The sequence below is a fragment of the Hemicordylus capensis genome, chromosome 2, assembly GCF_027244095.1.
Source record: "Hemicordylus capensis ecotype Gifberg chromosome 2, rHemCap1.1.pri, whole genome shotgun sequence".
Lineage (NCBI taxonomy): Eukaryota > Metazoa > Chordata > Lepidosauria > Squamata > Cordylidae > Hemicordylus > Hemicordylus capensis.
In genome coordinates, this window is record NC_069658.1 from 385,100,822 (window position 1) to 385,117,816 (window position 16,995).

The 16,995-nt window shown below is 42.8% G+C and overlaps 1 protein-coding gene across 4 annotated transcripts in view; it reads right to left on the bottom strand.

Moving 5' to 3' along the window:
* The window catches only part of LOC128346871 (protoheme IX farnesyltransferase, mitochondrial), a 183,076-nt gene extending 180,233 nt beyond the window's left edge, over positions 1 to 2,843 (bottom strand). The window contains exons 1-2 of one of the 4 annotated variants that reach the window (XM_053300628.1): positions 2,472 to 2,607; positions 993 to 1,087 (exon numbers count right to left, since the gene is read on the bottom strand). Coding sequence is in view for 1 of the 4 variants with exons in the window: in XM_053300627.1 (XP_053156602.1) it covers positions 2,472 to 2,828 (357 nt within the window). In the remaining 3 variants the exon portion in view is untranslated. Of the gene's footprint in view, positions 1 to 992; positions 1,088 to 2,195; positions 2,215 to 2,386; positions 2,426 to 2,471 lie in introns of those variants that run through there. The other 3 variants (XM_053300629.1, XM_053300630.1, XM_053300627.1) reach the window with 3 other exon arrangements.
* Between the last annotated feature and the right edge of the window lie 14,152 nt (positions 2,844 to 16,995).

Here is a 16,995-nt window from a genome sequence, read left to right on the forward strand (position 1 = left end):
CACAATTTAAAAAAGGGATAGACTTTAGCAACAAATAACTTAATCACCGCTGGGATAAATGAGGCTCCTCTCGTAAAATGGAATGATTTTATTTTATTTGTAGAAATTTGAGCATTTTGTATGGACAAATTTAAGTTGGTGTTTTGTGAGCCAGAAGACTGGAAAACAATTCCAAGATATTTAAACGAGTTGACCTGCTCAATATGGGGAGGGCAGAGGAATGCTACAGAATAACAGTTTTAGCAAAGATGAGATATAATTTGTGGTGTACTGGAATTCTGAACAAAATTTTCTCTCCCAAGGCACACAATCCTTAGGTCTAGCAGCCTGATCTAGGGATGTGAACGAACCTGTTAGGACACTGGGTGGGTTCGAAGGTCTCACTTTAAGGGTGGGGAAGTGTACACTTACCCCTCCCACCACTTTCCCCCCGCCGGTGCTCAGTTTTGGTAAAAGCCTTCAGGGTGGAAGTGTACCACCCTGCCACCCCTTCCTCCTCTTTGGCTGGAAGTGGCTGGAAGTATCAGGCACGTATGCACAATTCGCGTGTGCACACAGCTGATACTTCCGGCCAAAGAGGAGGAAGGGGCGGCAGGGAGGTACACTACTGCCCCGAAGGCTTTTACCAAAACCGAACGCCAGCAGCCGGGGGGCGGGGGGTAAGTGCACCCTCCCCCACCCTTAAAATGAGACCCCTCGAGCCATCCCCACCCGGTTCCATGCACATCCCTAGACTGCTCCAATGCAGAGTTAGGTGCAACCAAGCCTTATGACTTCACTAACTCCACATCAGCCAGGCTGCTAATATCCTTTAAATTTCAAATTAAACTAACAAGTTATATTATTGTTAGCATTTACATTTGTTTATTAACGCCTTTGTTTAAGGAAAATATGAGCATTTTTTTGTGCAATTGATCTATTACAAAAACATGTATATTTGCAGAACCAGTGTGTGATAAAGTGAAAGAAAAGACAGTATACTTAAAAAGCACCTTGCAGTGTCTCCACCCCAACCTGCATTGTTACCAAAGGCATCCAGCTGATCAAAGTTCATTTATTTCCTTGTAGGAACCAATCAAGCAGCATCCTAGGGGAATATTCAGGATAACATAATGTTAGTCAGACCACTGGTCCATCTAGCTCAGTATTGTCTACACAGACTGGCAGCGACTTCTCCAAGGTTGCAGGCAGGAATCTCTCTCAGCCCTATCTTGGAGATGCCAAGGAGGAAACTTGGAACCTTCTGCTCTTCCCAGAGCGGCTTCTTCCCCTAAGGGAAGTGCTCTTACAGTGCTCACACATCAAGTCTCCCATTCATATGCAGCCAGGGTGGACCCTGCTTAGCTAAGGGGAAAAATCATGCTTGCTACCACAAGACCAGCTCTCCTCACTCTGCATTATGTTTCAGTCTTAAATACTGCGACTTTCTGATGTTTGGTTTCCATTGCCACCTTTATCTAAAATGCTGCAGACAAAGTCTTTAGACATTCTAGCCACATTACCTTCCTTATAAAATTTTTATTTTTATACCGCCTTTCATCCCAAGGCGGTTGAAGGAAAATCCATACACAAACTTCCTGTCTGCTTCCTACTGATTTATCCTTGTCTTCAAAGCCACCACCTCATATCCCAAAATATCCCTGACCATATCTACTTAATGAGAGCACCTTCCTCTCATTGCCCTTTATTCCCCAAAACTGCTTCCCAGAACAAGTACGTGACATTGCTTCACTTTTTTCCTTTAAATTATTCATCCAGACTCACCATTCCTATGACATTTTTTACTTTGCCCTGTAGTCCTCATCTTGTACTTAGCTAAGCCTACATGTGTGCACAACTAATTGAATATATATGTTTTAGCTTATCCTCCTCACAATACCCTTGTTTCCATCTCCATCTTTCCTTCTATTACCCCTGCCAAATATTCAGAATAGGGACTTGTCTTTTTACTCCATACTCTGTATAGCAACATGCACAATGGACTAAAATTATTAATAATAATCCAGCAACCAACACAGCAGAGTAAAGGAGCAATCGTGCTGAAGAAAATGTCACTGCAGAGCAACAAACAATTTCCCCTAAACCTTTTAGCCAACACAGAAAGATAGAAAAGAACGGGGGGCGGGGTGTGTGCATACAGATGTATGTATGGGGGAAAGAAGCCTGTGTGTTTTCCATAATTATACAGTTCATACCACCATCACCCCAAAGAAAGTCGTTCTCCCCATCGTGAGGATCTAGATCTTTAGCGAACAGCAGAGAACTCCACCCTGCCCACGCAAATAACGCGATCGTTCAGACACACAGTCGTCCCTCGACACTAACTCCAACCCCATTCTTACAACATCCTCTGAAAAAAGAAACAAACGCGACTGACAGCACTGACCCTCCTTCCCCCACCGGGCTACTCAGCCCCCAGTTCTCACACGAGCCATTATTGGCATTCTCCTTCCGCGCTGTTCCTTTAGTACCTGTGATGAACAAGACGGGGCACGACGTGGAAGGGCTGGAGCCCAGGGCCCGGTGCCCGCCCTGCCCTTTGGTTCTCTCAGCACCGCTCCCTGGGCGCCGCCATCTTGCCCGGCTTGACCTCCACGCCAGGCTTCCCTTCCGGAGAGCAGGGCGGGACTTCCGGACTGCGCTGGGGACGGGGAGGGAGAGTAGAGAGCGGTGTTGGGGGTTTGGGGCTCTGCTTGGCACCTGAGTAGGGATTCGGTGCGGGGTTGGTGCGGCCGCGGCACTGGCGCGAAGGCGTGGGAGGCTGCTGCTGCTGCTGCTGCTAAACAAGGCTGGCCGCCTTCTTTCGCTTTTGGCCGTAAGACTGGCATACTGTTTCTGCTTGACATAAGATTTGTCTTCATTGGGGAGAGGGACAGCAAAGCAAAGCTGCGCCTATTGAATTTATGTATCTGATGACAAAGGAACACGTAACTTGCCTGCTACAGAACAGGGGGCGTCATAGGACAGACTTGGCCGCAGTGTTGTCAAGAACATATATAAGAAGCTCTTTTCCTGGCTTTAACCAATCGCGGACACACTCACGCATGCACCCATTCATTCCTAAAAGGCACTTTCTCCTAGGAGCTCAGAGTGGCGTATATGATCCCTTTCCCCGGCCCCAGGTCGCTGGTGTAAAGAGAAAGAGCTTGGTCCAAGGTCACACAGCTTCAGCACTGCTGACTGAGGATCTGAACACAGGGCTTCTACTCCTGGTTCACGGTTTCATGGTGCTCTTGCCATGGATGTGTTATGATGTGACGATCGGGCCTGATTGAATGCTCTGTGGGATATTTGCCAGCCTGAATTAATGTCGTGGAGCTCTGAGTGAAAGAACAGATGCATGGGCAAGTGAATAATAACATAAGTAGCTATGGGGAAAGGGAATAAAGCTGGTAGCGCCAAACTGCCGTCACTGTTGCATTTTTTCACAAACTTTACTATGTCTTTCTTTCGTGTGTCAGCTTTCTCAGTCTTGGGTGTTGCTGTTACACACACAAAGTTCTGCAGCCCTAGGTCTTATAGTTCCATTTAACTTTGCAGTGTTCTTTCTTCTTAAAATAAAAAGTAGCCTTGGGAGCCTACTGTTTTATAAAAAGCATCAGCTGAGCAGAGAATGCTTATTTAAGAACTTATTTATTAAAGAACTTTTAAAAGAATTTATAGACACCTTCCTACTTGGTGTTTCAACATAGTTAACATTTAATCAACATCTAAAACAATGAAACAAGTCAAAACAGTACCCCCCCCCCCCCAAAGCAGCAACAGTTTAACCTTTTTGTCTGGCCATTTTTTCAGTCAAAATTGCTCTACTTCAGCTGTGTTTATCCCTGCCAGGGAAATAATACTGGCATGGTCCACACAATCATTTGAATCTAGTTTTAATGTAGGTTACCAACATTCGTGTAATTGTATAAACCCAAGATGAATCTGAGGCAGGAATCTCAGATCCATCTTGGGCCATAAACTGTCTTAGTGTGGGTTCCCAAATCATACTAATGTTGGTAACCAACATTAAACCTAGATTCAAATGACGGTGTCAACCAAGCCATTGTATCTTTTTTCCTCACAGAAAAGAAATTTTAACAGGGTAAATTTGAGCAGCAAAGTGAGGGGTAAGGGGTAAGCACTTTCTCCCCATCCATCAATTTTCCACTGAAGGTTGCAGCCTCCTGCAGCTGCAAACAAGGTAAAGTTACACAAAACTGTCAGTCACATGTAGTTCGGCCCTCAGTGCCTCTTTTACACCTAAACTGAAATTTTTGTTGGATGCTGGCATGTTTATGTTATGTTGGTGGTTGTGATGTGAGATGTAGCTCTGGAATTCCCTGAAGAAACTGAGACTGGGAATGTTCAGAAGCTTCTTTCTTTTGGACACCCAAGGCATCTAGTATTGGTTTCAGAATCATAGACAGACTGGGGGTTGTGTGTTTTATTTATCTTCCCTGGAGAGTTTTGAACAGGCCTAGGGATTCTTCAGCCTTGCAAGTAGAAAATGGGAAGCAAAAAGCTGGGAACCTTGAATAACCTTTCCACGCTGGAGTCTGTATTTGGACATTCCTTGCATTCGCTGAGAGAATTAAACGAGGAGAGGAATCCCGCTTGAGAGGCTGTTGGAAAGTTACTTTTTTACTGTTATAGAGATAAGAAAGAATACACGTAATACCAATATTAATACTTTTAGCTAAAATTATGGTTTTAGTAGGATACCCTAATAATACAGGTCTGTCCATTTTGCATTTGGCTTGGTGGGTTACAAACCACTAGTATGTTTACCAGCACACCAGGGACTGAATAAGCCATCTGTTTTTGCTTCCTTTCTGAGGATCAAACTGCATGTTATATTGCTTTGCCAAGTGCATGCTTCAGGGTTTTTATAATGTTCAATAGCAGCTGGAAGAGCCCCCTATGGATTTGGAATATGGGGGGGGGGGACTTTAGCCCTTAACCACCACCACCCCTGCGCCCACACACACACACAGCATATGGATCAGGTCTTCCTCCATGGTTCCTATTTGCCAAGGACAAAAAAACTGTTGTGGGCATTAACGGAGCCTGTTTCCCCTTGCAAATAGCTGTGGGAAGCCTACTCCATATCCTACTCTAGTCAGGACTGCAGTCTGGAGTAGGGTTAAAACCTCTCTCTCCCCAATCCACTAAGGACCTGATTCAGCACGCTCACTCTCTCTATACACACACACACGTGTGTGTGTGTGTATATATATGTACACACACTTGCACGCACACATATATACATACTGTAGCAGATTAAAGCCTTTGTCTCAAAGCTAGCTCACATGAGGGAAAGAAATGCTGAATCATTCCTGCTGAGCTGCCTGGCTAGGTGTCTCCTAAAACTATTCTGTATTATCGGTAGGTTCAAAATGCTGCCACCACCACCCCTCTTATCGACAGAGCTTAACCTGGCTGGTCACTACACATACATATGCTTACAAAATACATGCTTGAAAGTTTGACCCTGAAACTACAAATATATAGGGAAGAAAAGGACAGTGAGCACCTGCAAGCCACATCATATTAGTGGTGGACTGAATTTGGCTTTGTGGAGCACAAATGATGCAGATCTGTAAAAGCTGCTGTATAAAAGGTAAGGGGAAGGACAATCTGGCCCTAATCACTTGCCAAAAGAAAGGGTGTTGGGATGTTGCTCTCCATCATTAATATCTCCAAGTTTGGGAAGATAGTTCCTTTGCCATTTTTTTCTTTTTTTAAAAATGTGAAAAATGTAAATATTTCTTTAAGCAGTTTGGGATCTTTAGAATGGACCAAGTCTGAAATTTAAACTGAATTAAATGATTAAAATATATTTGCTTTATAATTCCATATGGTATTTATATATCCAAATAGAGCTGTGCAAAGTGGTGAGATCACCTTTTCTCAAAGCTTTTGTTAGCCAATAATGAACGGCGTTTCTGAAATAGGCATTAATGGTTAGAAGATACTTGCTTAAATGAGCATTGATTGCTTTTGATGGCTGGTGATTACTAGCTGCCGAATATACCCCACCTGCTCAACTGGAGGTTAGAGAGAAAGAGTTTAGCAGCTGATGTTACCCAGCAAAGGAGAAAGAACTCTTGAGATTTGCTTACTGGCTAGAATTAACTTATATGTATTAAAAAATAAATGCTGAAAATTTAGGGAAGAGGCTTGCAGTCTTACAAATGAGCAAGACCAATACATTTTTCCACAGCTGTCTGAGGTCATCCTAAACAACAGGTTGTGTGCCCATCATGCCTCAGTAGACAGGAAGTAGACTTTCAAAGCAAAATGTTGTATCCGGTAGATGATAGGAGGTGCCAAAAAAACCCCAGTTCTGTTCCTGTCTCGCCTCAGTGAACACCCTTTGGAGAGAGCTCAATCTTCTTCAGGCTAGTCTCCCCCGCCCTTGCTTCCTCCCTATTTCTGTATCAAGTGTGCAAGGGTGGGAAGGGAGAGTCTCCGTTTTACATTTCCTTTACCTAGGAAAAAGACTGGTCATTAAAAAAAAAAATATTTTTTTACTGATTTGTCTGATTGGCTCCGTTTTCCTTAGTTTGCCTTTTTTCTGTTTTCCAGTATCCATTCCACTCCCGAGGGAGCCTTCCCACACTGGAGATCCTTTGAGAGGTTCCCTTTCTGAAGGGCCCCAATCAGAGAGAAAATTTTGCTCTCCCAATCGGAGAGCAAACCAATTTCCCTCAGAAACTGCCTGCCTCCAATGTGTGGTTTCAAGCGCTCTCGCTCTCCCTCCTGTGCCGACATGGCTTCTGCACCTGTCCCCTCAGCTCCCTTAAAGGAGCCTACCTCCTCCCTTTTGGTCCCGGTGCCTCCTGTATCCCCCAAGACAGCCACCAAGAAAACAAAGCACACCGAGAAGAGCAGTAAGCCTCCCAAAAAATCTAAGCAGCCACACGAATGCTCCAAATGTAACAAAAAGAAAACGAATGAAACTGCCTGTGGCCAGACTCAGTGAGTGTCTGCTGCTTCAAGCTGTGTGTCAGGAGCATTTACCTAGACGCCTGCCACCCGCCATGTTGCAAGTACAAGGAGGCATGGACACGACTTCTGTTTTGACGGGCGCTTTAATCACGCCTGCATCAAAGATTCCTGGCAGCCACCCAGGAGAGGGGGAACCCAGTTTGCCAGGCATTCCCCCTGAATCCCAGCCAGCAATGCCAATGGAGGCAGACCTGCAGAGTGTCCCCGCGTTACTTGATCCACCTTTTTATGTACACCCGCAGTTACCAGAAGGGAATGTGAGTAATCTCCCTTTGGGGAGCACTAATCCTAATGAGACTCTTACTTCTAGTATGGAGCTTTGGCTAAGACAATTTATCCAAAATCAGGTTATGGCAGTGACTTTCCCTGTACCCTCTCTTCCTCCTCACCCAGCTCCAGTTCCACCACAGCACCACGTGGCCCCAATCCCTCAACGTTCCAAACACCAGGCCAAACCAGTTTTCCTTTCCTCTTTTCCAGGCCCTAGTCCTCCCAGGGGGGTAATTCCTTCTAATAGCAATAGCACTTACATTTATATACCGCTCTATAGCCGGAGCTCTCTAAGCAGTTTACAATGATTTAGCATATTGCCCCCAACATTCTGGGTACTCATTTTACCGACCTCGGAAGGATGGAAGGCTGAGTCAACCTTGAGCCCCTGGTCAGGATCGAACTTGTAACCTTCTGGTTACAGGGCGGCAGTTTTACCACTGTGCCACCAGGGGCTCTGAAAGGGGCTGTTTCTTACCTAAACATCTCAAGAATAAATGAAACAAAAGACACCTTCCCTCTTCTTCCTCTTCATCTCCTGAGGACTTCCCACCTCCTAAGAGGCCTTCTCGCCCCCATCCAAATCCTTTCCCCTCCGAACCCACCTCTAACTCATCCTTCAGACCTATTCCCCTCCCTGTTCTCCCACCTCCACTGGTTTCTCAGAAGCCTGCTCCAGAACCTCACCCCTCTGGCTCTTCTCAATCATCTTCCAAGCCTGAGGAGAGAGAATTGTTCTTCTCAAACACCAAACTCAATTTGCCTATTCTTGGCAGTGGAGCCATCAAGGATGTCTCTCCTGAAGCAGTCTTACACCAACAGATTGGTTTGGATCAGATAATCTTCCCCTCTCCTTCCTGTGCCGTACCTTTCCCCCCTCTGTTCAAGGACACTATGATGGCAGAATGAAAGGTTCCCTTCTTGGCCAAGCCCGCTCTACCCTGAACTAAGAAACTTTATACAGAACAAAACAGATACTTTATTGCGGCCATAGACCAATGCATAATAAAACATGCATACGTAAACATACATACTTGCAGAAACTCAACGAAGTAAATCACAAAGAAACTTTATACTATTCCTGATGATGTTATGGCTTTGTTAGTTTTCCCCACTGTAGATGCTCTGCTGGCACAACTGGTTTCCGGAACACTTAATGAATAAGAATGGAGATGAGCAGCTGAAAGTACCTGAAGATAAAAGATGTGATTTTCTACTTCGTAAAGTTCACAACTCTTTGTCAGTCATTAGAGCCACAGCTTCTAATTCTATTTTTTCACAAGCTTCTCTTCTAACCCCTGCTAACTTGGAAAAGAGGCACCTTTTAAAGTGGTGATTCTCTTTATTTAGCAGAGGGAGAGTAACTGGCCCTATCCACCCTCAGCACAGTACCTCCAGTGACTGTTGCTGGTGTCTTTTTATGTTTCTTTTTAGATTGTGAGCCCTTTGGGGACAGGGATCCATCTTATTTATTTATTTGTTTGTTTGTTTGTTTGTTTGTTTATTATTTCTCTGTGTAAACTGCCCTGAGCCATTTTTGGAAGGGCAGTATAGAAATCGAATAAATAATATTTATTTATTTATTTATTTATTTATTTATTTATACAGTCAGACAGGTGTTATTGACTGGTTTGTTTTATCCAGACATCGAGTCCTTCCTAAGGACCTGGGATGCCAGAATTTTATTGTCAATGTTGTTGCTGCTGTTATAGATATCGATGCAGAATATAGGCTGTTCCCAGTAAAGCTGCTTTTTGTACTTGGCTGATGGTGATTTCTGTGGCCCCTATGGTGTTGAGGTGCTCTTCAAGGTCTTTTGGAACTGCACCCAGGGCGCCAATTACCACTGGGATTATTTGGGTCTTCTTCTGCCACAGCCTTTCAATTTCAATTTGGAGATCTTTGTATTTGGAGATTTTTTAAAAATTTCTTTTTCTTCTATTCTGCTATCCCTTGGTATTGCTATGTCGATTATTTTGACTTGTTTTTCTTTCTTCTCCACTACAGTTATATGTGGTGTATTGTGTGGCAGATGTTTGTCTGTTTGTAGTTGGAAGTCCCATAATATTTTTACATCTTCATTTTCTACCACTTTTTCAATTTTATGGTCCCACCAATTTTTGGCTACAGGTAGCTTGTATTTTTTGCAGATGTTCCAGTGTATCATCCCTGCTACTTTGTCATGCCTTTGTTTGTAGTCAGTCTGTGCGATCTTTTTACAACAGCTGATTAGGTGGGCCACTGTTTCATCTGCTTCTTTACAAAGGCGGCACTTGCTGTTTGTGGTTGATTTTTCGACTTTTGCTCTTATTGCATTTGTTCTTAGTGCCTGTTCTTGTGCAGCCAGTATTAAACCATCTGTTTCTTTCTTCAAGTTGCCATTCTTAAGCCATTGCCAGGTCTTGGTGATGTCTGATTTTCCACTTATATTGTGCAAATATTGACCATGCAGTGGCTTATTTTTCCATTTTCCTGCTTGGTTCTTGACTTGTTCCTTCTTGTAGGCCTGCTTTTTTCCATTGGTGTTGAATAGTTTCGCGTTATTGACCATTTTAAGTGCATCTTCTTCACTGTCCTTGATATATTCTTCAAGGCCTCTTTTCTCCTCCTCTACTGTTTGATGGACTTGCAGCATTCCTCTTCCACCTGAGCTGCGAGGGAGGTATAGCCTATCGACATCACTGTGGGGGTGCAGAGCATGATTGATGGTCATTATTTTCCTGGTCTTACGATCTAGCGTCTCTAGCTCTGCCTGGGTCCAGTCTGTTATTCCTGCAGTGTATCTGATAACAGGTATAGCCCAGGTGTTTATGGCTTGTATGGTGTTCCCGCCATTGAGTTTGGACTTGAGGATTTTTCTAACTCTCCTGATGTATTCACTTCCCATTTTTCTTTTAACTTCAGTGTGTGCGATGTTATCAGCCTGGAGAATGCCCAAGTATTTGTAAGGTTCTTTCTCTTCCAGGTTCTTGATCTTGCTTCCATTGGGCAGTTCTATTCCTTCTGTTTTTCTTATTTTCCCTCTGTTCATTATTAATGCAGCACACTTGTCTAGTCCAAACTCCATTGCTATATCGCTACTGAATATACGGACAGTGTTTAGCAGTGATTCGATTTCTGACTGGGACTTTCCATACAACTTCAGATCGTCCATGTACAGCAGATGGTTGATTTTAATGGATGTTTTAGATGTTTGGTATCTGAGGCCTGTTTTGTTTAGTATTTGTGAAAGTGGAGTCATGGCGATTACAAACAACAGTGGGGATAGTGAGTCCCCTTGGAAAATGCCTCTTCTAATGCTAACCTGTCCAAGTGTCTCGCCATTGATTGTTAACTGTGTACTCTACATGCTCATTGCTTTTTAAATAAATATCTGAATGTTTTTGCTGACACCAGTTGTTTCTAAACATTTTAGTATCCATGTGTGAGGCAATGAATCGAAGGCTTTCTTGTAGTCAATCCATGCAACACTTAGATTGGTTTTTCTTCTCTTGCAATTTTCTAAAATCATTTTGTCAATCAGCAGCTGGTCTTTTGTGCCTCTGGTGTTCGGGCAATTTCCTTTCTGTTCAACTGGAAGCTGTTAGTTAATAAGTGTTGCATCACTTCATCTGCTATTATTCCAGTTAATAATTTGAACATGGTTGGCAGACAGGTTATCGGTCTATAATTACTTGCAACTGCACCTTTTGCAGGGTCTTTCATGATGAGATGAGTTTTCCCAGTTGTTAGCCGTTGTTCAATATCACCTCCTTGCAAAATGTGATTGAACTGATTTGATTGAACTGTCACAAGTTGTGTAGCACATCCGCTGCCCTCCTGAGACCCTTTTTTCCTGGTCGGGCATTTCCCATGGTTTAGGATGACCTACTGCAGAAAAAGAAATATTGGTCTTATCTGTGAAGGGTTCTTTTTTGCAGTGTCTGAGTTCATCCTAAAGAATGGGTTGTGTGCCAATGTGGGGGGGGGGGTTGACAGCAACTCCCCCCCATCCCCAATAGCCTCCCCCAGAGTAGGTAGGGCCACTGGTGGCCCAGTTCAGGCCTCTACACATGTGTAGAGACCATTTTAGTAACCTCTTACTCCCCCACCCACTATATGCTTAGGCAAATACCCCTGCCCCTTTATTGGTAAAGGGGAATCCTCACCAGATGCCCCTTTACAAGGAGAGCTCTGAGCTGGCTCAGGTTGAACCAGATTCGGTTCAAACTCAGACCGGCCGATGTCAATCTGGTTCAACCCCAAACCTGTCAAACACCCCTATTTCCCACCCACCACCAGTAGCTAGGACTCTGTCTGATGCATATCTTTTTATTTTCCCTCTCCTTTATTTCTACACTACAGAGAGTTTCTTCACTAGATTGTACACTTTGTCAAAGCAACTCTTTCCCATTTCATACAGTTGAGAGCCATTATTTTATCTGACTTTGCATTGCTGCAAAAGAGCAATTGCTGCCTCTGAATTTGCAAGGTCTGTAATATATTTCCCATTTCCTGATTAGCTTTGATGGCTTAATACTAAAGTTGTACTATACAATCCAAGGTTAGACACTTTAAAAGCAAACTTTTTTTAAAAAAAATTGTCTATATTTTACCTTCTGCATTGCTCTGATGTGCAATTGTTATTACACATGTTTCACTGGCTGTTATATAAACAATACATCCCGTTGTACATTGTTTCAGGGTAATGTGTAACATTTAACAGTGGGAGTCCGATTAATGTTAATTATATCCACATATTAACAGCATTACACAGTCCTCTTTCCTATAGGTACAGACATATGACTGGAGAGGCTTAATTAGATTTCTGTAGTCAAATGCAGTGGCATCATATGACAAAGGGCACATTCTTGAAGGCATGGTTCTTATACTTTACTCTCATAGCCAGTTTCTCTTCCTCATGAGATATTAAAAACCAGCAAAGCCCCTTACTGGATTGATTTGTTGTCAGAAAATGATGTAAAGACGTACTGTAAAAATACTATATTTTTGCTTGCTTCATAGAAGTGTCATTGATGTTATCAGCCCACAGAGACTTTGTGTACTTTCCAATGCAGAGTTTAGAAAGACCTAGTGCAAAGTAAATGGTGGTGGGGTGCAGGGAGACACCTGCACTTACTGTAATAACCCTCTGCAGATCATTTCACAAATATTTAGCTTAGTACTATTTCATATAGCAATGTAATAGCGCTCAAGTCTAACCAGTACATCCCTTATGGAGGACGTGATGCCATCTTGCCTTAGACAGGCAGTTGTCCACCCTTTGCTATAAATAAATAAATTAAATAGCCAGCTAGCCAGTTCCTGGCCAATGTCTAACTTCCCCTTCTTGCACTTAGTTTACTGCTATGTGCTCTACGTGGGGCTGCCCTTGAAGTCCCTTTGGAAATTACTACTGGTGCATAATGCAGCAGTGAGGGCTCTGGCAGTCACCTGGATCACTCACATCACATCACTTCACTACTGCATCTATACTAGCTGACTGTGTATTTCCAAGCACGATCCAAGGTACTGGTTCTTATTTCCAACGCTCAACGGCTTAGGGTTGAGGTATCTGCAGGATCACCTGCTCCCACATAGTTCTGCTCAACCCATAAGATCATATAGAGAGGCTCTCCTGTGCATGCCTTTTGAGACATGGCTGACAGTAACACATGTGCAAGCCTTGTCCACGGTGGTTCCAACTCTCTCTCTGGAACTCCCTGTCCCCTAGAAACTGAAATCCTTTTTGTTTCAGTCAGCCTTCCTTGAGGTTTTATAATTGGTTTTCTGCTGCCTTTCAAGGTTGCACTGGCTATGATTCATTATTTTGTTGTTTTATTGGCATACTTTCCAGTAGGCTTATGAGATCACCCGGCATTCTCTGTGTGTGTCCATATGTCCCCCCGCCCCACCCACCCATCAACTTCACAACGCCTGGACCAATATGAAGCAAATTGGGTACAGCTGTAGGGATACATAGGGATACCTCAACAGTGTAGTTTGTGATGATGTCATCCACCCTGATCCAAGATGGTGGATGTGTGAACTTTCAAGGTGCAAGTGGGCTAACTTGTGAACCGCCTAACCGATTTGAACCAAATTTGCTACAGCTGTAGGGGCACATGGGGAAAACTCAATGGCATAGTTTGTGATGATGTCATCTACCCCAAACAAAGATGGCAGACATGTCAATGTTTGAGGCACAAGTGAGAGAACTTGTTGACTGCTTAGCCGATTTGAACCAAATTAGATACAGTTGTAGTGAGTGACACACAGGGCACACTTCAATGGCATAGTTTGTGATGATGTCATCTACCCCAGACGAAGATGACGGATGTGTGAATGCTTGAGGCACAAGTGGGCTAACTTGTGGACTGCCTAACTGATTTGAACCAAATAGATACAGTTGTAGAGAGTGGCGCACAGGGCATAGCGAGTGGTGCACAGGGCACACTTTAATGGCATAGTTTGTGATGATGTTATCCACCCTGATTCAAGATGGTGGACGTGTAAACTTTTGAGTTGCAAGTGGGCTAACTTATGAAACACGTAACCAATTTGAACCAAATTTGATACAGCTGTAAGGACACAAAGGGACACCTCAACTATGTAGTTTGTGATGATGTCATCCACCCCAATTAAAGATGGAAGACTCATAAACCTTTGAGGTGCAATTGGGCTAACTTGTGAACCACCTAACCAATTTGAACCAAGTTTGCTCCAGGGGTGCCCAAATGGTGTGGTGTGTGATGATGTCATCCACTCCAATTCAAGATGGCAGCTACATGAATATCTGAGGCTCAAGCGGGATAATTTGAGGACTGTCTGACCAATTTGAACCAAATTAGGTACAGTTGCAGTAAGTGACACACAGGGACACTTCAATGGCATAGCCTGTGATGCTGTCATTCACCCTGATTCAAGATGGCAGACATGTAAACTTGCTATAGCTGTAGGGGCACATGGGGAAACCTCAGTGCTATAGTTTGTGATGATGTCAACCACCCCAGTCCAAGATGGTGGATGTGTGAACTTTTTAAGCGCAAATGCACTAACTTGAGGACTGTCTAACTGACTTGGACTAAATTTGGTACAGTTGTAGTGAGTGACACACAGGGACACCTCAATGGTGTAGTTTGTAATGATGTCACCCACTCCGATCCAAGATGGTGGACACGTGAACATTTGAAGTGCAAGAGATCTAGCTTGTAGACCTCAATTTGAACCAAATTTAGTCTAGTTGTAGAGACAGAGAAAGGAAATTTGGCCGATTAGTTCTTACTAATGCAACTTCTTGTATTTTTTAATTGTGACTTTAGTTCAGGGTTTCTCAACATGTGGGTCCCCAGATGTTATTGGACTTCAGTTCCCATAATTCCCAGCCCCAGTGGCCTTTGGTTGGGAATTATGAGAGTTGAAGTCCAATTACATCTGGGGACCCACATGAGAATCCCTGCTTTAGTTTATTATTGTAAGCTGCCATGAGTTCACATTGAAAATTGGCAGGATATAATTTTTGTAAATAGTTTTATCTACTCAGTAAAGCTGTATCTATGAACTCGAGCATGTGATGTGAAATGGGATGTTCAAACGTGAAATATATAAAGGGCCTGTGAAATAGGACAGTGGTTCCACAAAAACTCTGGACACACTACCAAGAATTAAATTATTCCTAATGTTGACAAGTTTCTCCTTCTGATTACTTCAGGTGGGGCTAATATTTTTCCAAAAAATACATCCATGCAAGTTGCTCCAAATTTGGCTACTTCTGGAAATGGTTTGGAAAAGACCTTATTGGTCTATCCATTTTGATCTCCAAGTAGTCATTCCATCTATCCATTTCTATCTGCATGCATCTATTATACCTTCATATCTACTACACATTATCCATTGATTCATCTGCTAATCTTCATCTGCATGTCTTTCATCTGTATTCCTAGGGGCATGCTATACCTATCCATCCTTGTCCAAATATAGTCCATTGATGTCTGAATACAGTTCATGTCCTCAATTTTGAACCTCCCTGCTTTTTAACAATTCATCCAACTACATCCCTTCATACATTCATCATTTTAGGATGAACTCAAATAACTGAGTGGCTGCTAACACATGATAAGCTCATCATGTCCCAGTGTGCATTCTGTTTCCATAATTTATATGATGGGAAGACTCTGTCTGATAGGTGATCTTCAGTGGAGATTTCAAACCAAGTTATAACATGAAAAATGTCATATGAATCTTATTTTTATTTATCTAACCATCCATGCAAGTGTCCAATCTAATTGCATTGTCATTCTAGGACATCTAGGTAAGGTAAATTAAAGTGTGCCATCAAGTTGATTTCGACTCCTGGTGCCCACAGAGCCCTGTGGTTTTATTTTGGTAGAATACAGGCAGGGTTTACCATTGCCTCCTCCTGTGCAGTGTGAGATGATGCCTTTCAGCATCTTCCTATATCGCTGCTGCCCGATATGGTACCAGTGGGGATTCGAACCGTCAACCTTCTGCTTGTTAGTCAAGCATTTCCCTGCTGTGCCATTGTGGCTTAGGACATCTAGGTACCAAGAGGATTTCTCAATTTTTTTAACTGACATTATTTTATCTTCCCAAAACAGAAACCCTGATTTTTTATTATTATTATTTCTTGTTTACACAGTCAGACAGGTGTTATTGACTGGTTTGTTTTATCCAGACATCGAGTCCTTCCCAAGGACCTGGGATGGCTGAATTTTATTGTCAATTGTTATAGATATCGTCGCAGAATATAGGCTGTTCCCAGTAAAGCTGCTTTTTGTAATTGGCTGATGGTGATTTCTGTGGCCCCCTATGGTGTTGAGGTGCTCTTCAAGGTCTTTTGGAACTGCACCCAGGGCGCCAGTGACCACTGGGATTATTTGGGTCTTTTTCTGCCACAGCCTTTCAATTTCAATTTGTAGATCTTTGTATCTGGAGATTTTTTCTATTTCTTTTTCTTCTATTCTGCTATCCCCTGGTATTATTATTTATTTATTTATTATTTATTATTATTAAAATATCTTCAGGCAGCTGGGTATCTTAAGCTCTTCTTAAACAATCAATCCATTGCCCAAACAGATTTCCCAGCTAGTACAGTGTTTGCAGCAAAATCAAAATTTCCCAAAATTTCAAATAACCTCCCTCCCTGCCTCCTTCCCACCCCCACTCTCATATTATTTTCATCATTTAGAAAATAAGCCTTTCCTCTGCAATTAGAGTATATATATTGGGCACAACTGATCCCTCAAGTTGATATACCAGCCACAGAAACAATGTTAAGTATATGACTGACTGACTTACAAGGGTAATATTGCTCTAGAGCCTTGTAATTAGGTACAGTGGTGCTGTTATATCACTGATCCATAAATAATCCTGATTCTATAAATAATCTTTATTATAGTTCTCAGAACACACAAGGTCAGATTAAGGAAAGCTGTAATGTTTGCTTTACCTATTTTACTGAAGAGGCACCATTTCCTATTGGTGGAATTGAATCACAAATGTTTTGTTACAAAAAATGCTGGAATGCAGTGTTATGGACAGGACTATTTATATGCTGATAAGTCAATCAGATATTATTTTTTACCAACCTGACTCTTAGTTTTTTCATCAGTTGACTTTCTGACGTTCTTTCTGTGCAGTATATTAAAGCTATACCCTCCTGCTCCTCCCCCACAATGCACAGTGCTAAGAAATACTGCTTTCAGATAAAGTTTGACAAACTCCAGAACC